The 27,081-nt window shown below is 41.7% G+C and overlaps 2 protein-coding genes across 2 annotated transcripts in view; one reads left to right on the top strand and one right to left on the bottom strand.

Moving 5' to 3' along the window:
• The window catches only part of slc36a1 (solute carrier family 36 member 1), a 37,750-nt gene extending 31,840 nt beyond the window's left edge, over positions 1-5,910 (top strand). Inside the window, exon 12 of the mRNA XM_058056164.2 lies at positions 5,200-5,910. Coding sequence (XP_057912147.2) covers positions 5,200-5,474 — 275 coding nt within the window. The 3' untranslated portion in view covers positions 5,475-5,910. The remainder of the gene's footprint in view (positions 1-5,199) is intronic.
• A 10,977-nt stretch (positions 5,911-16,887) lies between these two features.
• On the bottom strand, positions 16,888-24,352 carry mtnr1al (melatonin receptor type 1A like). The gene is made up of 2 exons (XM_058064613.2): positions 23,769-24,352; positions 16,888-17,889 (listed from the first exon to the last, which is right to left on the bottom strand). Exons 1-2 carry the CDS (start codon positions 24,046-24,048, stop codon positions 17,120-17,122), a joined length of 1,050 nt encoding a protein of 349 aa, XP_057920596.2. The 5' UTR covers positions 24,049-24,352; the 3' UTR covers positions 16,888-17,119.
• Between the last annotated feature and the right edge of the window lie 2,729 nt (positions 24,353-27,081).

Here is a 27,081-nt window from a genome sequence, read left to right as displayed (position 1 = left end):
CATACCAGGAGATTGATGCAGAGGACTGACAGTTGTTGATAGTAGGCCTCTATGCAAAAATGTACATCCTTCTTTGAAAATCATCTCATTCGTTTTTATTGTTTGGGAAATGGAAAAAATTGTTTGTGAAATGGGAAAAAAATTGTTTGTGAAATGCATGAAAATGTGTTTTTCTTTGGAAAACACCGTCTTCTTGCACAGTTGTGCAGCGTTTTTCTGTCCTTGTTAGACCCAGTTTGTGCCGCTCTCTGAAGGGAGTAGTTAACAGCATGGTAAGAGATTTTAGTTTTAGTTTTAGTTCATCTATTAGCCTTATAAAATGATGAACTTGGATTAGCAGCCATACCAGGAGATTGATGCAGAGGACTGACAGTTGTTGATAGTAGGCCTCTATGCAAAAATGTACATCCTTCTTTGAAAATCATCTCATTCATTTTCATTGTTTGGGAAATGGATAAAAATGTTTGGGAAATGGAAATTTTTTTTTGTAAAATGCATGAAAATGTGTTTTTCTTTGGAAAACACTCTCAGATATGCAGCGTTTTTCTGTCCTTGTTAGACCCAGTTTGTGCTGCTCTCTAAGGGAGTAGTTAACAGCATGGTAAGAGATTTTAGTTTTAGTTTTAGTTCATCTATTAGCCTTATAAAATGATGAACTTGGATTAGCAGCCATACCAGGAGATTGATGCAGAGGACTGACAGTTGTTGATAGTAGGCCTCTATGCAAAAATGTACATCCTTCTTTCAAAATCATCTCATTCTGTTGCATTGTTTGGGAAATGGATAAAAATGTTTAGGAAATGGATAAAAATGTTTGGGAAATGGAATTTTTTTTTTGTAAAATGCATGAAAATGTGTTTTTCTTTGGAAAACACTCTCAGATATGCAGCGTTTTTCTGTCCTTGTTAGACCCAGTTTGTGCCGCTCTCTGAAGGGAGTAGTTAACAGCATGGTAAGAGATTTTAGTTTTAGTTTTAGTTCATCTATTAGCCTTATAAAATGATGAACTTGGATTAGCAGCCATACCAGGAGATTGATGCAGAGGACTGACAGTTGTTGATAGTAGGCCTCTATGCAAAAATGTACATCCTTCTTTGAAAATCATCTCATTCTGTTTCATTGTTTGGGAAATGGATAAAAATGTTTGGGAAATGGATAAAAATGTTTGGGAAATTTTTTTTGTAAAATGCATGAAAATGTGTTTTTCTTTGGAAAACACTCTCAGATATGCAGCGTTTTTCTGTCCTTGTTAGACCCAGTTTGTGCTGCTCTCTGAAGGGAGTAGTTAACAGCATGGTAAGAGATTTTAATTTAATTTTAATTGTTTGTGAAATTAAAAAAAATGTTTCTGAAATCCATGAAAATTTGGGGGGGGGGGGTTGAAAAATTCGCAAGTGATCCCAAACTTTTGAGCGGTAGCGTACGAAAGAGACCCGTTTCCAAAACTATAAAAAAAAAAAACATGTAAATCCAGCTTTTAATTGTTCTTCTCCCAACGTATCCTCGGTTGGGTAATCACGTTTCATGCGAGCAATCATCGCAGCAAGAAAGTGGTTCTAACAACCCCTGACAGTATGACAAGACAAGTGGAAATAAACTTGAAGGATTCAAATCGGAAGCCTCACGATGCGCTCAGAGCTTTTTCCCCGAGTGTTGAGGCAATCACTACGTGACAAAAAAAAAAACTTTCACTCGCTCTGAGAAGCGGCGCCTTCGTTGCCTGAAAGGGATTGAATGAAATGAAATAAGCAAACATCTCAGTGCAAATTGATTCTGCTCCGTGAACAAACTGGTTGAATTAATCCTCACATTTACCCGCGGGGAGAAAGTTGTAATGACTTGCGCTTGTTATCGTGGAGCTTTGCCCTTTTCAAACAACCGTCGGACACGATGAATTGAACGGCGGCGTTACCGTCTTGTTGCCGCTCACCTTACACTTTTTTTTTTTTTTTTTTTTTGATTGCATGTTAATAAATATAATTTCTTTCAAGCGAGGCGTACGCGTGTGGAGCTGAGCTGGTCCTGTCAGGTTTTGAAGTGGATTCCGTGTTGGATGCTGAAAGTCTCTGGAAAAAATATGAATCATAATTTTCTTGCTTAGAATTGATACAGCGAGTCGGGTAATTAAACATAGATACATGTTCAATGCCGTGAAATCACTGTTTTTATTATGATTAGATTCCTTATTGTCTTGTTCTGACACTATTGACGACCTGTAAGGTGTCTTTGTCTTAAACTACACACTCTCAGATATTTAATGTTGTTAAAGGTTAAATAACTGTTAATAGTTATCCTCCCTATCCGTGTGGAAGTGGTAAGTTTTTGGCTATTTAAGTTGAAAGGAAATAACTTGAAGGCTACCGTTTAGGTCGCTAGCTCTCTAGTTTGCGAGTTAGCATGTGTCTCAAGACCCTGTAAGTTGCGCAATATGTTGTAAATTTAAAAAAAAAAGAGTATAAATGTGACTATAGTCGTGTTTTGTGTCATCTCATTCATTGTCATTGTTTGGGAAATGGAAAAAATTGTTTGTGAAATGCATGAAAATTTGTTTTTCTTTGGAAAACACTCTCAGATATGTCTTTTTGCACAGTTGTGCAGCGTTTTTCTGTCCTTGTTAGACCCAGTTTGTGCTGCTCTGTGAAGGGAGTAGTTAACAGCATGGTAAGAGATTTTAGTTTTAGTTGTCGGTGAGACTTTCAGAGTTTTGAAGCTCAACATGTTGATAGCAGAAGATGATCCGTGAATACGTGGAAAAGGGGGTCACGGTACAGCCAATCACGGCTCACGACTGCGGTTCAAGGGCCACTGAACAAAGTGTGAAATCTCAATGCTAAGACAAAGTTGTTGACCTGTGAAGGCGTCTTTGTCTTAAACTACACACTCTCAGATATTTGTGCAGCGTTTTTGTGTCCTTGTTAGACCCAGTTTGTGCTGCTCTTTTTAGTTTAGATTTTTAGATGGCTTTTCTAATAATCTATTAGCCTTATAAAATGATGAACTTGGATTAGCAGCCATACCAGGAGTTTGATGCAGAGGACTGACAGTTGTTGATAGTAGGCCTCTATGCAAAAATGTACATCCTTCTTTGAAAATCATCTTTCATTTTCATAGTTTGTGAAATGGATAAAAAATTTTGGGAAATTGAAAAAATTGTTTGTAAAATGCATGACTTTTTTTTTCTTTGGAAAACACACTCTCAGATATTTGTGCAGCGTTTTTATGTCCTTGTTAGACCCAGTTTGTGTTGCTCTCTGAAGGGATAAATATTATGGAGGAGGATTGAATATTTTGTCGATGTTTGCTGCTGTGCTGCAGCTAATATAAGAAAGAGCTAACACCCCAACGCATTTAACTTTCCTTTCCACAAACCAGTTTCTTCCACTTGCTGCTGTGTTGGCTTCATGCTGAGTGTGTGTGCACCCCAGGCTAAATAGCATTAGCATATGTAGACGTTGGCTGGGCATCCATAGGGAAGGAGGAATTTGGCCCGTTCCTAATGAGATAGCATCTGCTGTGAGGCCGGTCAGCCCACCCCGGGTGCGCCCCGATGAAAGCCGACTCCTGAGTGGTGACCAAGCGACCACCTGGGAGGCGGAGAAGACTAAAAACCTCCTCAACAATCTTTTATTGAAGAAGATCCCTGCAGATTTTTTTTTTATCTGTGGAGGAAATTGACACTACCTGGCTCATGCATTTCACAAATATTTTTATCCAAATGGACAAAAGTGGAATTGAACTCGGGTCTCCTAGCTGTGAGACCAGCGTGCTAACCACTTGAACGCCGTGCAGTCACTACTAAAAAATGTGTTGGAATTTTTTTTTTTTTCCATCATAACATTAGAAAGTTGTCCTTGTAAAATAACTGCAGAATTTTCAATTTTTGCTTTTTTTATTTTTATGTTGTGAAATTACCTTAAAGCTCAAAAGTTTGGGATCACTTGAAAATTTCTTAATTTTCCAAAGAAAAAAAAAATCATGCATTTCACAAATTTTTTTTTCCATTTCACAAACATTTTTATCCATTTCCCAATGAAAATGAATGAAATGATTTTTGAAAAAAGGATGTACATTTTTGAACAAAAATATTCCCAAGTTTTGGAACGGGTAGTGTACATATTTTAATAATTGTCTTCTTGTTATGGATATGTCGCTTTCTTGGATTTGCTGTGACTTCATGGTTGCATGCGTTTGAATCTGGTTCCAATCTAAATCTCTTACCATGCTGTTAACTACTCTCTTCAGAGAGCAGCACAAACTGGGTCTAACAAGGACACAAAAACGCTGCGCAAATATCTGAGAGTGTGTAGTTTAAGTCAAACGTTCCTCCACGTTCCAAAACATTTAGCAGTAGAGATCGAAATCGTCAACATAAAAGCTAATAAAGTCATTTTTTCCATAACATAGCGTGGCCATTAGCGTGTTCTTCTTCTCCAGCATCCTGCGGGGCATGTCTTTGCTAGCATGAAGATGGCAGCAAATTGTCGAGTTTTTCTCTTTGTTTTATGTGGATCAAAGTTGTTGCACGGCCAAATTAGTGTGCGTGTGCTGTTCTCCTGCAGCCGTTTGAAGACGCTTGATGATCCTCGCCTGGGCCTGCCCCCGGGGGTGGTATGGGGGGGGGGGGCGCGGGCCGGCCTTTTTAGCTGCACTAGTGTGGTTTTTCGACTTGAAAGCTCAGCGCTCTGCTTATAGGTAGGCCCCGCCCCCCCCTCTATCTTCTAAACCCCCCCGCCCCCCCGGCCCCCGCTCCCCACGAGCTCTTTCCACAGCCCGTGCCCGCCCTCCTTTGATGGCTTGGAAAGCTTTAAACGTAGTTTTGAAGAGCCAAGCCTTTGACGGCAGAAAGTGACAGGTTTTACTTGGAGTGCGCACTCGTCACTTGAAAGTCGACCTTGGCGTTGGCCCGGAGGTTAATTTGACACGCCATTGATTATGTTCAAAGGCTCTTTTGTCAGCCTCCGGTAATGGCCGTCACTCGTACGCGCTGAATAAGAACACACAAACTTGTCTCGTCTCCTCAATGCGCGGAAGACGCTAATAGACCGAGACAGCTCGTTTGTATGCGTAAATATCACACACACACACAAGCGATGGCGATGGCGATGATGGCGAGTACGGTACCCGGGAAGTTTTATTGAAATTTAGACAAATTATTCGACTGATTTGATGATTGCGTTATTTTTATGTGTCCTCAACCAGGCGCTCTAGCTATCCTGATCCCGGAATTGGACCTTGTGATCTCACTGGTGGGCTCGGTCAGCAGCAGCTTCCTGGCGCTGATCTTCCCGCCAATTCTACAGATCCTGGTTCTACACACCGAGGGACTTTCGCCGCCGGTTCTGGCTAAGAACTTCATGATCAGCCTGGTGGGTCTGGTGGGCTTCCTGGCGGGTACTTATATCGCCGTGGAACAGATCATTACTCGCAATGCCATCAAACGTGACGAAACGCTTGCCGCTTTGGCGTTGGGGTGAGGACGCTTTTCGTGAACGCCGCCGTCACTTTCTTTTTTTGGCGCCGTTGACGTTTTTTTTTTTTTATTGTTGGGTGTTGCCGTTGTGTGTTTATTTGTCAGGTAGGCGGTCGATTCCGTGTACCGTGTACTCTTGGTGGCGTCTTTTCAGAGTCCGACTACCTCAACAGCTCATCGTTATTTGCGTCTTTGGAGTTTTTAACCCTCGGCCCAAAATATCCTTATGAATATTTCATTTGCACTTTGATTTCATGCCTTATGCAGTAAAAAAAAAAAAAAAAAAAAAAAAAAACGTGATGGATTTTTACTTATTGTAACGCGAGCCTGCGTTTTAGCTAGCTAGCTAACATTCTGTGGCTGTCTCTCAGTTGTCTCCGAAGTGCATAAGTGTTCACACTGACCAGTACTTTACAGTTCAGTGCACTGTTGCAAATATTCCAAATGGTGATGCGCACTTACCACCCGAAATAGTTAGCATCATGGCTACGCAGCAGAATGGGAGGGTGGGGGGGGGGGGGGGGGAACTCCAGTGGTTGCAATTCACTGTTAAAAAGGAGCAAAAGAGAAGTAAGTGTGCAAGTGTTTGGGACAGCACTACACTGTCAACTTTCACGCACTCAGGAAGTAAGTACACTGTGTTCATTGCTCATTGAAGTGTACTAGTGGTGGACATTTTTTTTTTAACTATCTCAGTTATACACTTGTGTGCGTTCACTTAGTCTCTTGAGTGCATGGGTGTGCACATGCATACTTACACTTTGGAGTGCACTTTGAATGCATAAGTGTTTTTTTGTGTACTTACACTTAGAATGGGGAATGACGTTTCCGCCCTCGCGCACTTGCACTGTCTTTTGAGTACATAAGTGCGCACTTGCATACTTAAACTTTGTGTCTTGAGTGCATGGGTGTACACTTGCACACTTACACTTTGGAGTGCACTTTGAGTGCATAAGTGTTCTCTTGTGTACATACACTTAGAATGGGGGAATGACATTTCCGCCCTCGTGCACTTGCACTGTCTTTTGAGTACATAAGTGCGCACTTGTGTAATTTGTCTCTTGAGTGCATGGGTGTGCACTTGCACACTTACACTTTTGAGTGCACTTTGAGTGCAGAAGTGCTGTTTTTTTGAGTACATAAGTGCACACTTGCGCTTCACTCTTTGATTTCACAAGTGCGCACTTGTGTACTTTCTCTCTTGAGTGCATGGGTGTGCACTTGCTCACTTCCAATTTTGAGTGCATAAGTGTTCTCTTCTGTACTTACACTCAGAATGGGGAATGACGTTTTCGCCCTTGCGCACTTGCGCTGTCTTTTGAGTACTTAAGTGCACACTTGCGCTTCACTTTTTGATTTCACAAGTGCACACTCGCGTACACGTTCTCTCTTGAGTGCATGGGTGTGCACTTGCACACTTACACTTTTGAGTGCATAAGTGTTCTCTTCTGTACTTACACTTAGAATAGGGAATGACTTCGCCCTTGCGCTGTCATAAGTACATAAGTGCGCACTTGCGTCCTTGTGCTTTGCTTTTGGACTTCACAAGTGCGCACTTGCGTACTTACACTTTGTCTCTTAAGTGCACGGTTGTGCACTTGCATACTTACTGTCTTTTGAGTGCATATCTTTGCTCTTGGGTATTTACACTTCTTCTTTTATTGCATAGGTGTGCACTTACCTACTTACATTTGATCCTTTTGAGTGCATAAGTCTACACTTGCCTACTTCCACTTTGTGTATTGAGTGCATAAGTGCATTCACACTGAGAAGTAAGGCAAAATGCAGTATACTGTCAGTACCTGGATGTTCTACTCAAAACGCTTCAGTGTGCAGTGATGGACACTTACTACCCTCAAGAGTCGCCATCTTGGCTACGTAGCGGAACAAGAGGGACTAATTAAAGTGGTTGCAAAAAGGAGACAAGAAGCGGATAAATATTGCGATAGTCGTTTCTAGTAAGTGTACATTAACAGCAATGAATATCGGACAGTACACTATGAAGATTTGTGCCTTCAGGAAGATTATACACAGTGTACACAGTACACTTACGGAAGGGTACTGAGGGGAAGTATTGCGCGTGTGAGAGGCAGCCACAGCTTTTGTGTCACCTAAGCTGGATTCTAAGCAGGGCCCAGTTTGAAACAAATGGAAGTTTTCACAGACGGATAATGTTTTGGTAAAGTAAATGTTCGGATTTATGAAATATTTTAATTGTTAATAATCGAAAAAGTTGACGTGAGCATCTTGTAAGAACATGTCCATCCATCCTACATTAGCCGGTTTAGCTAGTCGTGAAAAGTAAGCGACATTAAGAAGCACTTTAGCAAACGTTCACGTCTTCCAGATGTTCAAAGTCCCTGAGCTCAAACGTTCGGTTTTGTTTGTTCGAATGAAAAATGTCAATAAAGTTGAAGTCATCTTAAACGTACGCTCATTTTTCGCTTTTCCCGATATGAACGACTGTCAAGAAGTAAGCACACCCAGCAATTTAAACTACTCACTTTTTCTATGAAAATTATTGTTTATTTTTCATTTAATGGGAATATTCTCATTTTTTATGTTTGACTGATTCTTTACTTTTTTTTACCATTAACCATATCATTAACTGTTCTGTACTCTGTGTGTATGCTAGCTCCACCCACCGACACGGAGAAACTGTATGACTGACAAAAAGGGCTCACTCTGTTCATGCCATTGTTCTATGGAACAAATGCGCCAATTAAAAATAATCTATTTTGGTTTATTATTTATTCCCCTAAACACATTTTTACTGTAAAAATGTTTTTAAAGAGTCCAACATGAAGTTTGAGTAGAAATATTCCATCAAGTGTTTCCATTCCAGATCGGTGTGCACTCATTTCCTGCTTGGAATAATAAAAAAAAAAAACCACTGAAGACAAAAAGCATCCGAGTCTTTCCTAAATATTCCCACTTCAATAATCCCCAACGTTCCGTGTTCATTTCTTCATTTAGTCAACTTCTTTGTTGGATTCCGCACATCAGCAACCCCTGACCTCCCCAAGACTCGGAAGTGTCCTATCTCCAAAACCCCATTTTCACTGGAATAATAATAATAATCATCATCATAATAATCATAATAATGTCCGTGGACCTCCCCCAACACTCGGAAGTGTCCTATCTCAAAAACCCCATTTTCACTGGAATAATAATAATCATCATCATCACAATAATCATAATAATAATCATAATAATGTCCGTGGACCTCCCCAACACTCCAAAGTGTCCTATCTCCAAAATCCCATTTTCACTGGAATAATAATAATAATCATCATCCTAATAATCATAATAGTCATAATAATGTCCGTGGACCTCCCCAACACTCGGAAGTGTCCTATCTCCAAAACCCCATTTTCACTGGAATAATAATAATCATCATCATCATAATAATCATAATAATGTCCGTGGACCTCCCCAACACTCCGAAGTGTCCTATCTCAAAAACCCCATTTTCACTGGAATAATAATAATCATCATCATCATCATCACAATAATCATAATAATAATCATAATAATGTCCGTGGACCTCCCCAACACTCTGAAGTGTCCTATCTCCAAAACCCCATTTTCACTGGAATAATAATAATAATCATCATCATAATAATCATAATAATAATCATAATAACGTCCGTGACACTCACTTGTGTCACACGAGTGTAAAAGCGGCATCTGGAATGATCTGGATTCAATTTGTCCCTGAAAGGACCCCCTTGAGGTGGTAAATGGCGACAATTTGAGGAAGCTCACGGCGCACCTTAACAAGTCGCCTCGTTGAGAGAAATGATCGCCGGAGCGCCTCAGACACGACCTTCTTCTACGTGGACGCCTGCACGCCGCCTTTTCGTGCGCCATTTTTATTTGATTTTATTTACTCTTTTTTTCAGTTTTAGTCCTACTTGAGTCGTCTACAGGAAGGACGGACAGATGAACTCGGCAGTGCAGAACCCTGTTGGGCCTTGGTGGAGGTCCCTTAGACGTCCTTTAGATCCAACTGAGGAACCGATGAGTAGAGTAGTTACTGAGGAACTAAGGTACATACATTTAGAGTAGTCACTGAGGAACTAAGCCGCATATATTTATAGTAGTTACTGAGGAACAAAGGTCCATACATTTAGAGTAGTTACCGAGGAACTTTGCCACATACTTTTAGAGTAGTTACTGAGGAACCAACAACTAGAGCAGTTACTGGGGAACTTAGCCACATACATTTAGAGTAGTTACTGAGGAACTAAGCTGCATATATTTATAGTAGTTACTGAGGAACCAATGTGTAGAGTAGTTACTGAGGAACCAAGCCACATACATTTAGAGTAGTTACTGTGGAACTAAACCACATATATTTAGTTACTGAGGAACTTAGCCGCATACTTTTAGAGTAGTTACTGAGGAACAACGACTACAGCAGTTACTGGGGAACTAAACCACATACATTTAGAGTAGTTACCGAGGAACTTAGCCACATATATTTATAGTAGTTACTGAGGAACCAACAACTAGAGTAGTTACTGGGGAACTAAGCTACATACATTTTGAGTCGTTACTGAGGAACTAAGCTGCATATATTTATAGTAGTTACTGAGGAACCAATGAGTAGAGTAATTACTAAGGAACCAAGCCACATACATTTAGAGTAGTTACTGAGGAACCAACAACTACAGTAGTTACTGGGGAACTAAACCACATACATTTAGAGTAGTTACTGAGGAACTAACAACTACATAGAGTAGTTACTGAGGAACCAACAACTACATAGAGTAGTTACTGGGGAACTGAGCCACATACATTTTGAGTAGTTACTGAGGAACTAAGCTGCATATATTTATAGTAGTTACTGAGGAACCAATGAGTAGAGTAGTTACTAAGGAACCAAGCCACATACATTTAGAGTAGTTACTGAGGAACCAACAACTACAGTAGTTACTGGGGAACTAAACCACATATATTTATAGTAGTTACTGAGGAACCAACAACTACATAGAGTAGTTACTGGGGAACTGAGCCACATACATTTTGAGTAGTTACTGAGGAACTAAGCTGCATATATTTATAGTAGTTACTGAGGAACCAATGAGTAGAGTAGTTACTGAGGAACCAACCCACATACAATTAGAGTAGTTACTGGGGAACTAAGTGACATACATTTAGAGTAGTTACTGAGGAACTTAGCCACATACTTTTAGAGTAGTTACTGAGGAACTAAGGCACACCCATTTAGAGTGATTACTGAGGAACTAATGAAGAAGAAATGAGTAGTGTTTAGGGTTGGGTAGGTTCATTCCTCATTAACTACTGTAATTGTGTGTACCCTTTTAGTATAGTATAGTAAACATTTGCACTAAGTACACTAAGTCCAACTAAGTACACTAAGTCCAACTAAGTGTCCAGTATACTTAAGTGTACCGAGGCAAGTGTTCCTTTTAAGACACGGCCTTGTCGGCCATTTTCTTCTCGGCGACTCCCTAATTGGCTAAATGAGGAGCAGCCTTCACTCGGACTCGAACACAAACACGACTCGTGTCTTCCCAGAGAACGGCCGCCTTCACGACGTCACGTAATGGCGCTCCACTTTTCAACCAAAGAAAGCCTCGAGGACACGTTGTTGATGTTTAATGACCATAATGTCCTGGCGGCGGAACAACATAACCTTCCTTTCAATCTCCTCTCTGCCTTTTCAACTTCCTGTCCTGGAAGGAAATGGGTCATTACTCACGACTCCGTTTGCAAGGCGAGACGGACTTTGTCCTCATGCTATTGTCTGCCTAATGGGGGGGGCGGGGGGGGAGTATGGGGGGGGGGTCTAAGCTATGATTGTGGTTCGGAACATTCAGCAGATCGTACAGTTGTTACCTTCCGGGAACAAAATGCTAAATGCTAAACCTAAAACTGCCAAGTGGGAATCGGGGACGCTTGTGTTTTCCGAGCCCCCCCCCCCCCTGTACCTAATAAAGCGTCCAATAAAAGAAAAGCACTTTTTCTCGATTTGTTGTCACAGTGAACTCTCTTTATTAGCTTGTGCTCAATTAGCTTCTTTTAGCGTGGCATCATCATGACAAAACATTCAGGAAGGAACATTCTCCACGGCGATGTGCAAACGGGTCATGTGACAGCCAACATTCAGCTTGACGGCGCTCCTCCGACGGAGGATGACGGATGCAAGGCAAACAAATTCCAATCACACCAGGCCACGCCCCCCCCCCCCCCAGTCTTCTTTTCTCACAGTTTGAGGCTCTTCAGGAACATGAGGTCATTTGAAGGTGACAACACAAAGCAAAGTGCAAAAGTCGTCGGATCATTTTGAAATGAAAAGACATAATTAGCAGCGATCGTGCTCGTTAAACATAAAGATCGTAACAATGCAAGTCGACCAATCAGGAGGCAGGTTTCTACCCACCAGCCACAAAATTGTTCTTATTTTTTTTTAATGTTGCTAATTTTTTTTGGAAATAAATTTCCCTCACTTCCAGAAAATGTGCCTAATTTTCTGAAACATGCTCCAAAAAAATTTGCTTTGTTTTCAAGAAATTGTTCAGAAAAATTCCCAATTTTTTTTTTCAAAAGTTTGCAATTTCTTTGTTAAATTTCCTTTTTTGTTCAGAAGGTTGAAGTAACTAATTTTTTCCAAAATAACTTTAAACTTTAAATAAATTTTTCTGAAAATATTCCTACTTTTGTGGACAATTTTCTGATTTTTTTTTAATTCCTAATTTTCCAGAAAATTTGCTTGAATATTTTCTAGAAAATTTCCCTCTTTAAAAAGAAATTTTCGTAATTTTCCAGAAAATGTTCGTAATTTTCCAGAAAATTTGCCTAATTTTCCAGAAAATGTTCGTAATTTTCCAGAAAATTTGCCTAATTTTCTTGAATATTTTCTAGAAAATTTTCATAATTTTCCAGAAATTTGCACTCATTTTCTGAGCATTTCCTTCATAATTTTTTAAATTGCCACATTTTTCAGAAAATTGGCCTAAAAAAAAAAATTGCCTAAATTTCATCATTTTGAGGGGGAAATTTTTCATATTGTAGAGAAAATTACCTCACTTTTTGGAATATTTTGCAGAAATTTTTCCTCTTTGTTTTCCCAAATTTCCCTCATTTTCTGAATATTTCCTTTATTTTTTTCTTGGGGGCTGGATTCACTCATTTCCCCCAAAAAAGTGACTAATTTGGGGGGGGAAATTCCAAAATTTTTCAGAGCATTTTCTGGAACAGGAGCAAATATTAAGAAAACGATGCACATTTTCCTGAAAATTAGGCACATTTTCTGTAAAATGGGCCCCATTTTGGCGGTGGCGTTGATAATAGCGTGAGGACGTCCTTGGCGGAAAGAGGTGGGCGGGGCTTTGTACAAAAGGGTGTGAACACATCGTCCTTTCAGCACGTGGTCATCGTCCAAACAAAAAAATCAAAAAAAATTCAGCACTCGATAGAATCGTCCAGCTTTTGACATGAAAAGTACTTTTTAAAAAGCTTGCATTTTTATGACTTCCTGTCGATACAAACTACTTCCTGTTTGAGAACCGATTTCTTATTCCTCGCAGTCACACTTTTGTTGAGGCTTTTGTTTTTCCTGAAGTGAATTTCTTTTTTATATTTGGTTTTCTTCAAAACCACCCCCGGTCCCCGGCCCCCGGACCCCCGCCCCCGAATTTGGATTACTCACATGGAAATAAGTTACTGTTACGTACCCATCAACCCATCCAAAATAAACCGATTTGTTGAGTCGGTTCACATGGAAGGGTTGTCAACATAAAGGGGACCAACTTAAAGGGGGGCATCCACCCACGCCAAAATGTCCCACAAAGAAAGACACGAAGACAAAGAAGCAACTTCATGGTACGGAACAGTGATGCGGTCGCCATGTTTCTCGTGGAACGTGTGTGTGTAGTCATGGGAGCCAATTAGAGACCTGCCAGTAGTCGAAGGTGCCGACCCCCGTCCCACTAGAGTCCCGGTCTCCCAGGGTGGTCATGGGGGGGCGGCACTAATACTTTGTATGATTGACAGCTTGCACCGGTCTTGTGTCATAATTGACTCGTGACATCCCGAGCGCCCGCTGGGGGTGTCGCGTGTCGCTCTGCAACCCCCCCCCCCCACAAAGATGTCTTTGGGGTTCTCTGAGGACGAAGAGCTCTTCAAGCGCCGCTCCCTCGGAGACGTGGTCGGTCGGAACGCTTTGCACGGAATGACATTGAGCCGCAAGGACAAGACTCAAGGATTGAAGTTTTGCAAAAGAGACCAAGCGGCAGCTCGGAATGCTAATGTTGATTCTCCGATGAGAAAAGAAGACGTTTGATGACGCTTTGGGAAGCTGGAGAAGAGTTGGACTAATCGATGGACGACGATGCCTTCAAAGATCGGGTCCACTTTTAAGATGCTTTTTTTTTCCCAAACTTCTAACCTGAGAAGCGGTTTGGAAGTCCTACGGCCCCCAAATGGCCCTCATTTACGGCAAAATTCCCTCATGGTGCAAAGAATGTCCTCATTTTTCCCAAATATTTTTTTTTATAAGCCCCCAAATTTCCAGAAAAAAATTCTCATTTTCTAGAAAAGTTCCAAAAGTTTTTTCACTACCCAGAAAATGCTCATCATTTTTTTTTCTAAAATTCTGGAAAATTCGCCTTATTTTTGGGAATATTCTCTTATTTTCTTGAAAACTTTCCAAATTGTGCAAAAAAAAAATCTGAATATTTTGTCATTTTTTTAGTCACCTGCTTCGTTTTTGGTGCAGTTACCTAATTACGCATTTGCCCTCATTTTATCCAAATATTTTTTTAATTCCCAAAATTTCCAGAAAAAAATTATAATTTTCTAGAAAAGTTCCAAAACTTTTGTCATTACCCAAAAAATGCTCAGTTATTTTTTCCAAAATTCTGGAAAATTTGCCTTATTTTGGTGAATATTCCCTTATTTTCCTGAAAACTTTCAAAATTGTGCAAAAAAAATTCTGAATATTTTGTCATTTTTTTGTCACCTGCCCCCCCCCCAAAAAAAAAAAAGATTTCCAGAAAATGAGAGCATTTTCTAGATTTTTTTTCTGATTGCCGGGGGGAGGGCAAAAAAAATTACAACATTTTCTAGATTTTTTTCTGATTTCCGAGGGGGGGGTCCCTAATTGTTCATTATTCCGATGATGTCCCTCGCTTTCCAGAAGTTTCGTATTATTTTTCAATTTCCATAAAATGAGAACATTTTCTAGTAAAAAATTTGAAAATTTTCTAGATTTTTTTTTCTGATTGCCGTGGGGGGGGGTTCCCTAATTGTTCCGATAATGTCCCTCACTTTCCAGAAGATTTATTTGGGCATGGAAATTTTCCCTCATTTTCTCCTTCTCTTTTTAAAAATTCAATCATTGTTAAAAAAAAAATTCTGAAAATTAATTTCATTCTGGAGGACCAGAAGAACCATCCGGACCTAAGCGAGACCTTCTTTGGGGGTTTCAGCGGGACTACCAAAAGTCAGTGCATGCATCCCATCCCACCAGGGGGGCGTTTTGAAGCAGAACCAGAACAAAAGTTCCTTCCCGGCAAGTTTGAAAGCCATCAAACCAAAAGAGGAGGAAGACGACGGCAAAAAGAACGGCGGAGGTGATGACCTCAAACACAACACGAGATATTTGGAGCCCTTTAAGATGAAGGACACGACACCGATCAATAAACACCACATGGACAAAAGTATTGGGCCAGCTAGGTCTTTGTACTTTGGGGAGGGGGGGGTGAATGGATGTCAGTCGGACTGTTTTTTGGGTTGCCTTACAAGACGATTCATCAGCTCATGACCAAGGACTAGATAGGACAGCTCTACTTTAACGGGATTGTGGGTGATCCAGTATCCAGATCCGGCTCGGAGATCTGGTCAGGATGCCTCAGGGAAGACCTAGGACAAGTTGGAGAGACTATGTCTCACAACTGGCCTGGGAACACCTCAGGATCTGCCGAAAGGATCTGGATGAAGTAGCCAGGCAGACTCTGGACTTCCCTGTTTAGGTTGCTGCTTTGGCGAGCCACCCAGGAGGAAGTGCCAGTTGGAAAAATGTCCGATCCTATCCAGTCCTATCTAGTCACTGACTGATTGGATGAGAGGACAAAACCAGTCCGGGTGGGATCCATTCAACACCCTGAGGTGTGTGGAGAACTTTTTACAGGATGTGGGTGCTTGTCTCCGGGAATTCTGTAGAACTTTTTTTTTAATTCCCCAAATTTCCAGAAAAAAATTCTCGTTTTCTAGAAAAGTTCCAAATGTTTTCTCACTCACCCAGAAAATGGTCATCGTTTTCTTTTTCCAAAATTCTGGAAAATTAGCCTTATTTTGGGGAATATTCCCATATTTTCCTGAAAATTTTCAAATTTGTGCAAAATAAATTCTGAATATTTTGTCATTTTTTTAGTCACCTGCCTCGTTTTTGGTGCAGTTACCTAATTACACATTTGCCCTCATTTTACCCAAATATTTTTTTTAAATTCCCCAAATTTCCAGAAAAATTCTAGTTTTCTAGAAAAGTTCCAAATGTTTTCTCATTACCCTGAAAATGCTCATCGTTTTTTTTTCCAAAATTCTGCAAAATTAGCCTTATTTTGGGGAATATTCCCTTATTTTCCTGAAAAAATTCAAATTTGTGCAAAATAAATTCTGAATATTTTGTCATTTTTTTTGTCACCTGCCCCCCCCCCCAAAAAAAATCTTATTTTTTATTTCCAGAAAATTGGAGCATTTTCTAGATTTTTTTTTCTGATTCCGGGGGGGCAAAAAAAATTACAACATTTTCTAGATTTTTTTTCTGATTGCAGCTGCCCCCCCCCAAAGAAAATCTTATTACTTTATTTTTTAATTTCCAGAAAATTTGAAAATTTTTTAGTAAAAAATTACAACATTTTTAAGATTTTTTTTTCTGATTGCCGGGGGGGGCAAAAAAAATTACAACATTTTCTAGATTTTTTCTGATTGCAGCTGCCCCCCCCACAAAGAAAGTCTTATTACTTTATTTTTTAATTTCCAGAAAATGTGAATTTTTTTTGTAAAAAATTGCAACATTTTCTAGATTTTTTTCTGATTTCCGAGGAGAGGCAATGATGACATCGTTTATGACGTCGATATAAACGGAACTATTTTTCTTGGAAAACTGATCTATTTTTCTTAGAAACGTACACGTGTTTCTCTCGGGTACGCTTTTTGTTTCGCCGATTTTCGTTTTGAAGTCCGTCTCGTCCAAAAATAAATTCCTAAACTCATTCTGGGCGGAACACGAGGTTGGCCGGATTAGTGTCGACTGAAATGGGTTCCACGGTATTAGACTTTTAGGTTCTCGAACGGTCGTTTGTACCGACTTCCCAGTCTCCATGAATGCAGCACGAGAGAGCTAAGAAGAAGCTGTTTTCTTCTCATGCAAACAAAGAATGCTGAGAAATAAAAAGCACCAGAATGTTCCGTCCATTTTTGTAAACATCTTCGACGGAACCATCGGTAAAGCGATGAATAGAAGCGTCGTGCGAATAAAGTTTCTTCAGCTTCCCTGAAGGCAAACGTCTCAAGTCGTTAGCAGTCGCCCTCAACTCCAACGGAGACATTTTTGTCCTCGTTAGCATCCGATAAGTGTTCTTCGCTCGTTAGCTCGTTAGCGTTAGCGTCCGCCCCTCAGCAGTGGAACTTGAAAATGATGAGAACGATGCGCTTGTACTCCTTCCTGAAGTTGTGGTTCAGGACGCCGTAGACGACGGCGTTGAGGCAGCTGTTGAAGTAGGCCATGAAGTAGCTGGCGGTGAAGAGCCACTCGGGAATCGAACGGCCCAGCCGCGAGTCCATCGCCACCGCCAGGCCGATGAGGTTGAGCGGTGCCCAGCACACGGCGAAGAGAACAAAAACCACAAACATGGTCAGGAAGTTGCGGAGGTCGTGCGGCTTGATCTTGGGCCGCGAGTCGGGCTTGACGCGCCGCCTCACCTGGATGACCAGGATCCAGATACGCAGGTAGCAGTAGGTGACGATGGCGATGGGGAGGATGAAGTGCACCACCACCACGGCGATGGTGTAGAGCGAGCTGACCGATTGGGCGAAAGTGCACGAGTAGACGCGCGGGTCGTACTGCAGCGACTCCACGAACCAGTTGGGCACGATGGCGAGGATGGTGAGCGCCCACACCAGCGCCACGTAGCACACGGTGTTGGCGCTGGAGAACAGCTTGTCGTACTTGAGGCTGTGGCAGATGTAGCAGTAGCGGTTGATGGCGATGCCCGTGATGTTGAAGATGGAGCCGATGACGCTCAGGCCCATCAGGAAGCCGCTGATCTGGCAATGGATGTAGCCGGCGATCCAGCCGTCGTGGAAGATGGCCGTCAGCACCAGCGGGTACGGGTAGATGGCCACCAGCAGGTCGGCCAGGGCCAGGCTCACCACAAAGGCGTTTCCTGTGGAGACGAGGGGGGGGGGGTCAGAAGATGCAGACGTCACCGTGGTTCACTCGATGGCCCAGACCATGAAACACAAACATCTACAACAGTGGTGTGCAAAGTGTGGCCCCGGGGGGTCATTTTTGACTTGTAAATCAGAGGTTGGGTCACGGCGCAGAGTCCCGACTCGCCTCTTCCAGTCCACTTAGTCCAGCTCCTCCCGGTGGATCTCGAGGTGTTCCCAGGCCGGTTGAGACCCAACGTGTTCTGGGTCTTCCTCGAGGGCTCCTACCGGCGCCCCCAAACGCCTTCCCAGGAAGGCAGACAAGGCGTCCAAGGTCCAAGACCAGCCACCTCATCTCGGCGACGTGATGAGGTTTATTTCCCCAAATATTTTTTTTAATTTCCAAAATTTCCAGAAAAAAATTCAAATTTTCTAGAAAAGTTCCAAAAGTTTTCTCATTACCCAGAAAATGCTTATCGTTTTTTTTCAAAAAAATCTGGAAAATTTGCCTTATTTTGGGGAATATTCTCTTATTTTCTTGAAAACTTTACAAATTGTGCAACAAAAAAAAATCTGAATATTTTGCCATTTTTTAGTCACCTGCCTAATTACACATTTGCCCTAATTTTCTCTGAATATTTTTTTTAATTCCCAAAATTTCCAGAAAAAAATTCTCATTTTCTAGAAAAGTTCCACAAGTTTTGTCATTACCCAGAAAATGCTTATCGTTTTTTTTTTTCCAAAATGCTGGAAAATTAGCCTTATTTTTTCGGAATATTCTCTTATTTTCTTGAAAACTTGCCAAATTGTGCAAAAAAATATTTCTGAATATTTTGTCATTTTTTTAGTCAACTGCCTAATTACACATTTGCCCTAATTTTCCCTGAATATTTTTTTAATTCCCAAAATTCTCATTTTCTAGAAAAGTTCCAAAAGTTTTGTCATTACCCAAACAATACTCATCATTTTTTTCCAAAATTCTGGAAATTTAGCCTTATTTTGGGGAATATTCCCTTATATTTTCCTGAAAACTTTCCAAATTGTGCAAAAAAAATAATGATAATATTTTGTAATTTTTTTAGTCACCTGCCTCGTTTTTGGTGCAGTTACCTAATTACACATTTGCCCTCATTTTCCCAAAATATTTTTTTAATTCCCAAAATTTCCAGAATAAATTCTCATTTTCTCGAAAAGTTTTCTCATTACCCAGAAAATACTCAAAATTTGTTTCCAAAATTCTGGAAAATAAGCATTATTTTAGGGAATATTCCCTTATTTTCCTGAAAACTTTCCAAATTGTGCAAAGAAAAAAATTCTAATTTTCTAGAAAAGTTCCAAAAGTTTTCTCATTACCCAGAAAATGCCCATCATTTTTTTTCCCAAAATTCTGGATAATTAGCGGGACTCGTAATTCTGACTTTATTCTCATATTTTATTTTATTTATTATTTTATTTATTTCAATTTATGCTACTATAATGAGGTTTTTTTATTCATGATATTTTTGTAAAAAAAAAATTCTCGTTGGATTAGAACATTTTTCAAGTAATATTTTGACTTTATTCTAGTAATGATATTAAGTTTTCTGTTTTTGACTGCTACTGTGATGCTGCCACCCAGCATGTCTTGCGGCACCTTTCCAGACTAGAACTTGTCCCAGTACTTCACACATGTGGTCTGTTTTTAAAGTAGGAGCAACACAGATGAAGTATTGGCCAATGGAAAAAGTAGCTGCTCCGTTACGGGAAATTAGCCGGGGTAAATCACGGCGCCGTGGCAGCCCGGCGGAGCATCGACATCATTCCCCCGACGCGCCGTAGCGGGACGAAAAGGTCGCGCGGGCCATCGAGAGAAAAAAAAAAAAACAAAAACAGCCAGTGACCCTATGTCACGTTTGCACGCCTCAGCGCTCGTCTGTTCTCGACGCCGTGTTTACTCTACGCCGACGCATTAGAACACTCCAATGGAACCGAGGGCCCCCACCCGCCGCCCCCATCCGCCGCCCCCACCACATGTGACAAAACCAGCTCAGATCGTAGACTGGGAAAAAGCAGTCAAAAGTCAAAAGATGCTAACCGTTTTTGGGGGGGGGGGGTTCCAAATGTTTCAACTTTCTTCTTAAATAATATTTGTAAATTTTATTTTTGTAATATTTTTACCTTATTCACATAATATTTTGGCTTTATTCTGGTAAAATTATTACTTTTTCCGCAACCTAATTTTTTTAAAAGTTACAACTTCATTTGTAAATAAAGTTTTTTCTTGAATATTTTTGTTAAATATCTTCATGCCATGGTGTACTGGACTGGGTGCCCAAAGACAGCTGGGATAGGCTCCAGCATTCCTTTTAATTTAATTTAATTTAATTTAATTTAATTTAATTTAATTTAATTTAATTTAATTTAATTTAATTTAATTTAATTTAATTTAATTTAATTTAATTTAATTTAATTTAATTTAATTTAATTTAATTTAATTTTTACTTTAGTTTAATTTTTAGTTTAGTTTAATTTTTAGTTTAATTTAGTTTAATTTAATTTTTAGTTTAGTTTAATTTTTCTCAGAAAATATTGGTCAATTTCTTTTTGTAATATTTTAACTTATAGATATTGAACATATTGACTTTATTTCTATTACATTAGAATTTTATCCCTAAAAAAAACCTTTAAACAAAACTTTATTTAGTTTTGTTTGTTGTTGTGATCTGGATCTTTAACCAAAACACAAGTTGTTTTGGTTAGCAACAATGTGTTTTAGGATTATAACGGTCCGTGTATTCCCGTTGGGGAACATTTGGGCGTACCCACTTCCCGCCCCATTAAACAGGAAGTGGAAATTCCTCGAGAAACCTGATGGATCTTCGTCCCAAAAGTTGCATTCCCAAAGCGTCCGTCGGGCGGGCGGGGCGGGAGCGGGGGGGGGGGTGACTTACATGTCACATCTAATCTGCAGAAGCAGCAGATGTTTCCGGAACGCCGGTTAAAAAGGACCGAGGCATCCCTGCGGTGCGGTTGTCCCCATCGGGCGGGAATGTCGGCGTTGGTTCCTCCTCATTCCCGCTCCGTCACACCTCTTTCCACGCGGGCGCACTTCTGCCTTTCCTGAGGACGAAGCGGACCAACGCGTTCACGTGGGAACAATGCCGCCTCATTTGCATACAATGGACCTGCAGGCGGTCCCATCCGTCACCTTTGCAGATGTTCCCGGGAAGATAAATCCCCAGAGGTGAGCTGGGAAGAGATGGATGGACCGCACAGCGAGCTGACAATGACGGCGTTGGGATGGACAGGAAATTGGAAAAAAAAAGTGGAGGTGAGACGGGACAGAGACGGATCCACGTAGGAACGCTGACAGGAGGAGCGCTGGGAAATGAATCACATGAATCGTCCGGGAAAGGATCCGGAGGAATTGATGGGAACGTCGGCAGATGAATTGAGATGAGAGCGAAGGAGACAGGATAAAAGGTTCGGGAGGCGGCAGGAGCCAACTACGGTGCTCCACCATGTGTCCACTTCTCATCATCTTCCCACTCGGGAATGCTGACAACGTTCCTGAGGATTGATGGAAAAGCGGCAGGGAATGACTCATCCTCACGCCGGCCGCTGGAACGGGCGCACGCGTACGCATCGATTCCCCCGGCACGCTAATTTGTCAGCGCCGCCGAGCGCGGACAGGAAGTGATGTCGTCCTGATGAAGACAATTAACTCGCTCACTTCCCAACTAAAGACGTCAACATTTCCGCATTTACTCCTCGATCATTCCACTACGTTCAAAACACAACTTTATTCCACCTCACAAACCAACAGAGACGTCAAAGAACTTCATGAAGACCACGTCGATGATGAACGTGACAAACCACCACGCTGCCAAACACCAACACACTAAGTACACAGTACGCAGTCTACACAGTACACTTAAGTACACTTCATGTACTTAAGTGTGCTGACCCGAGCAATCTATGTCTGCTGGGATAGACTCCAGCTTCCATGCTGATGCTCCTGCACGAGTGGTGAAAATTAATGGATGGATGGACGGATACATGGATGGATGGATGGATAGATGGATGGATGAATGAAAGGATGGACGGATGGATGGATGGATGCATGGATGCATGGATGGATGACACATGGACAGATACATGGACAGATGGATGGACGGATAGATGGATGGATGGACGAACTGATGCATGGATGATGGATAGATAGATGGATACATGGATGGATGGATGGATGCATGGATGGATGGATGCATGGATGGATGGATGGATGGATGGAAGGATACATGGTTGAACGGATGGATGCATAGATGGATGGATGGATGGATGGACGAAAGGATGGACGGATGCATGGATGCATGGATGGATGGAAGGATGGACGGATGGAAGGATGGACGGATGGATGGATGCATGGATGGACGGATGCATGGATGGATGGATGGATGGAAGGATGGATGGATGGAAGGATGGATGGATGGATAGATGGATGGATGGAAGGATACATGGTTGAACGGATGGATGCATAGATGGATGGATGGATGGATGGAAGGATGGATGGATGGAAGGATGGATGGATGGATAGATGGATGGATGGAAGGATACATGGTTGAACGGATGGATGCATAGATGGATGGATGGATGGATGGACGAAAGGATGGACGGATACATGGATGCATGGATGGATGGAAGGATGGATGGATGGAAGGATGGACGGATGGATGGATGGATGCATGGATGGATGGATGCATGGATGGATAGATGGATGGATGGATGATGGTTGGACGGATGGACGGATGCATGGATGGATGGATGGATGGATGGATGGATGGATGAATGGATGGACAAAAGGATGGACGGATGCATAGATGGATGGATGGAAGGATGGACGGATGGATGGATGGATGGATGGATGAATGGATGGACAAAAGGATGGACGGATGCATAGATGGATGGATGGAAGGATGGACGGATGGATGGATGCATAGATGGATGGATGGATGGAAGGATGGATGGATGGATGGAAGGATGGACAGATGGATAGATGGATGGATGGATGATGGACGGATGGATGCATGGATGGATAGATGGATGGATACATGGTCAGATACATGGACGGATGGATGGATGGATAGATGGATACATGGATGGATGGATGGATGGATGGATGGATAGATGGATACATGGATGGATGGACGGATGGACGGACAGACAGATGGATGGATGCATGGATGGATAGATGGATGGATACATGGTCAGATACATGGACGGATGGATGGACACATGGACGGACAGACAGATGGATGGATGCATGGATGGATGGATGGACGGACAGATGTATAGATGGATACATGGATAGAAAGATGGGTCAATGAATGAATGAATGAATGTTTGTCCAGCTGCGTGATGGAATGAACACATGCATGAATGATAGAACAATCATATGAATGAATATATGAATGGACAGATCATGACTGAGCAGATAAATGAATGAACGGCTCAAGGTATGAACGAATCAATGAACGAATCACCGGAGTCTAGATTCTACTCACAAGTATCCAGATGTTGACAAACCTTGCCTTCGTTTTCTTTCTCTAAAGTTCAAGAGATGACTATCATGTTCTTTCCTGTCCAGGACGACCCAGGAACCTCGTGGTGGATCTCAGAAGGAACGTAGTAGACTTTATTGTTGTCCTCCTGGAGTACTTTATTGTGGTGTTTATCACTGAAGCTTCTAGAAGATTATTCATTACCATTGACCCGGACCTAAAACCCTCCGTTTAGAGTGAGGCTAAAGACCAGTTATGGAATATTATGTAGTAGTAGTAGTAGTAGTAGTAGTAGTAGTAGTAGTAGTAGTAGTAGTAGTAATAGTAGTAGTAGTAGTAGTAGTAGTTGTCACCTGTTTTCCTGAGTTTCCTGTTCCTGAAGACGGACAAGATGACGAGCAGGTTTCCCACCACGTCCACCACGATGGTGGTGATGAGCACGCCGGCCAGCAGCGTCACCGCCCACGGGAAGGACTCGTGCTGCGGGCCGGGCGCCCCCTCCTCTCCCGCCGGCGTGGAGTTGCGCGGACCCAGGGTGGCCCCCAGCGCGGGCTGCGGCTCCTCCAGGGGCATCAGTTGCGGGAGGTGCCGAGCGTCGGCGAGTCTCATGGGGTCGCCGGGTCCACGCGGCATCTTCACGCGCCTTTCGCTCGCCGCTGCCGGGACATGGTGGCGGGGCGCGGGAGTCACGGGTTCGAGTCCCCGGCTGTCACATCGCTGACTCCCGCCTCGGAGTAAAAAGACTTTGGCGGGAGGGTTCCGTTAGCATTTCGCGCTCTGGTATTCCCGCCACACGTGCGCTTGAAGAGTCAGAGGCGCCTTTTTAGCTTCCTGTCTTCTCTCTCTCCCTCTCTCTCTCTCTCGCGCGCGGGCGCGTGCGAGCTCGAGCTTTCTCCTCCCGCCTCCGGTGCGTGTGCATGTGCGCGCGCAGCCTCCTCACTTTATCTCTCCTCCATTGTTCTTGTTGTTTGACCCCGCATCTCCATCACCTGTTCATTGACGCGCCTCCTCCTCCTCCTCCTCCTCCTCCTCGTCCACGCGCCTGGGCGTTCATGCGCGCGCATTGACTTTTTCGGACGCCCCCTTCCAGGTAGTTAACAAAACATGTCGGCTCGATGGCCACTAGAGGCGCCATCGAGCCAACGGCTTCCATTCACTTCAAGTTTGGACATGGAAAGTCATTTTTGGAATGGTTTTAATACAAATACATAACTTAGATTCACGAGCCTTTAAAATGATATTTAATGGTATTATTGGACAATGTGTTACATCAACTCAAGGCCTTTACGCTAAAATGTAAAAAAAAAAAACAACATTTGTATTGAACAATTTCAAATTGAGGGCTATTTTTATTTATTTATTTGTAATCTACTCTTTATTGTATTTGGCTGGACTGGATAGATGGATGAATGAATGAATGAATGAGTGGATGAGTGGATGAGTGGATGGATGGATGAATTAATGTCCAGATGGATGAATGAATGCATAGATGGATGGATGAATGAGTGGAATGATGGATGAATGAATGAATGAGTAGATAGATGAGTGCATGAATGAATAAGTGGATAGATGGATGAATGAATGCACAGATGGATGAATGAATGAGTGGATAGATGGATGAATGAATGTCTAGCTGGATGAATGAATTAATTAATTAATTAATGGATAGATGGGTGGATGAATGAATGGACTGATGAATGAGTGGATAGATGGATGAATGAATGTATGAATTAATGAGTGGATAGATGGATGGATGAATGAATGAGTGGGTAGATGAATGAATGAATGAATGATAGATGGATGATGGATGATGGATGATGGATGAATGAATGAATAAGTGGACAGATGGGTGGATGGATGAATGGACTAATGAATGAGTGGATAGATGGATGAATGAGTGTCTAGCTGGATGAATGAGTGAATGAATGGATAGATTGAAGAATGAATGAATGAATGAATGAATGAGTGGATAGATGAGTGGATTGATGAATGGACGAATGAATGAGTGGATAGATGGATGAATGAATGTCTAGCTGGATGAATGAATGAATGGCTAGTTTGATGAATGAATAAATGAATGAGTGGATAGATGAGTGGATGGATGAGTGGACGAATGAATGAGTGGATAGATGGATGAATGAATGTCTAGCTGGATGAATGAATGAATAAATTAATGGATAGATGGATGAATGAATGAGTAGATGAATGAATGAATGGATAGATGGGTGGATGGATGGATGAATGGACGAATGAATGAGTGGATAGATGGATGAATGAATGGATAGATGGATGAATGAATGAATGGATAGATGGGTGGATGGATGAATGGACGAATGAATGAGTGGATAGATGGATGGATGAATGTCTAATGGATGAATAAGTGGATAGATGGACGGATGAATGTTTGGTCTATGGTGGTGTGTCCAAAATGAGATATTATTATTATTATTATTATTATTATTATTATTATTATTATTATTATTATTATATTTCCATGCTATCAAAGCGTTAACGTTCCTAGAAATGCAGCAATACTCCAGGATGCTCCATGAACAGTATTTGCTTTGCCAGCCATCCATGTACTTTATACTACATATACCACATATACCACATATGCTGTTAGCTGGCTAGCGTTAGCGCCAGTTAGCATTAGCGCCAGTCCTAAGAACCCACGTGAGATTGGACGCGTCATGTGACGCGTTTCAATCCCTGTGTCAAATGTACAGCAGCATTTTTTTTATATTTCCCAGAAATCTGCTGCTTGTATCGTTTGGAAATAGTTTTTTCCTCACCTTTGACCTCTGCCGGTGTCCTCTGGGCTCATTAATCCCCCCCCCCATACCCCCCCCCCCATGGAAGAATGATGTGGTGCATTGTGCTCTCGCTCTTGTATGAAAGCACGCTGGAGGCTGCGTTTTCACTGCACACGTTTCCACCAATCGTTTTATCTGTGTGTGTGTGTGTGCATGTGTGTGTGTGTGTGTGATAGTGTAAAAAGATAGTGTGCGCATATTTGCATATTCATGAGGCTTCATTAAAAGCAGCCAACATTCATGAGGCATACGCAGCTGATAAAACGCCAGCCACGTCAAGTCAATCATTTCATTCATAACAAAAAAATGAAGTATAAGTGTGTACTGTGTGTACATTGGGTACTCAGCATACCGATATAAGTATTCATTTAAGTATATTTTTTGCTTTTTTTTTTTTTTTTTACAACCGGACGCTTTATCCCGACACTAGCCACTCCGGGACTCGACCCCGATGTCATGAAAGGCGCCAGCGTCCGTGATTCCAAGTCTTGCTTCCTGGAAATGACATCAGGAATGTGATGGCGTTATCCTGCGGTGCTGCAATTTTGTGTTGATGATGTGTGTGTGTGTGTGTGTGTGTGTGTGTGTGTGTGTCAAAGGTGAACATGTTTGTGTGAATAATATTTGATGAGACATCAAACAGCTTCCATTATTTCAGCACCTCAGGTGTTGTCCTCATTATCCATTTAGAAAGGCCAGCATGCTGTGGGTGTGTGTGTACGTGTGTGTGTGTACGTGTGTGTGTGTACGTGTTTTGAGTTATAGAGAACTGCAAGCAGTCCTGAGGTTTGAACTGTAGTAGAAACTTGTACTACATCCTCTATATATCTATATATGCATATGTATACCTGTA

This window comes from Doryrhamphus excisus, linkage group LG23 (genome assembly GCF_037039965.1).
Source record: "Doryrhamphus excisus strain RoL-2023G ecotype Guam linkage group LG23, RoL_Dexc_Guam_v1.1, whole genome shotgun sequence".
In the NCBI taxonomy this organism is placed as follows: Eukaryota; Metazoa; Chordata; class Actinopteri; order Syngnathiformes; family Syngnathidae; genus Doryrhamphus; species Doryrhamphus excisus.
Note: the sequence above shows the minus strand (reverse complement) of the source record. Positions and strands in the feature narration are given on the sequence as shown.

Bases quoted from the DNA above. Each gene is read 5' to 3' on its own strand.
- mtnr1al (XM_058064613.2), bottom strand. From the start codon at position 24,048: ATGCCGCGTGGACCCGGCGACCCCATGAGACTCGCCGACGCTCGGCAC. The intron at 17,890-23,768 runs GTGACAACTACT...TCGTCTCCACAG, and splicing joins CAGGAAACTCAGGAAAACAG to GAAACGCCTTTGTGGTGAGC.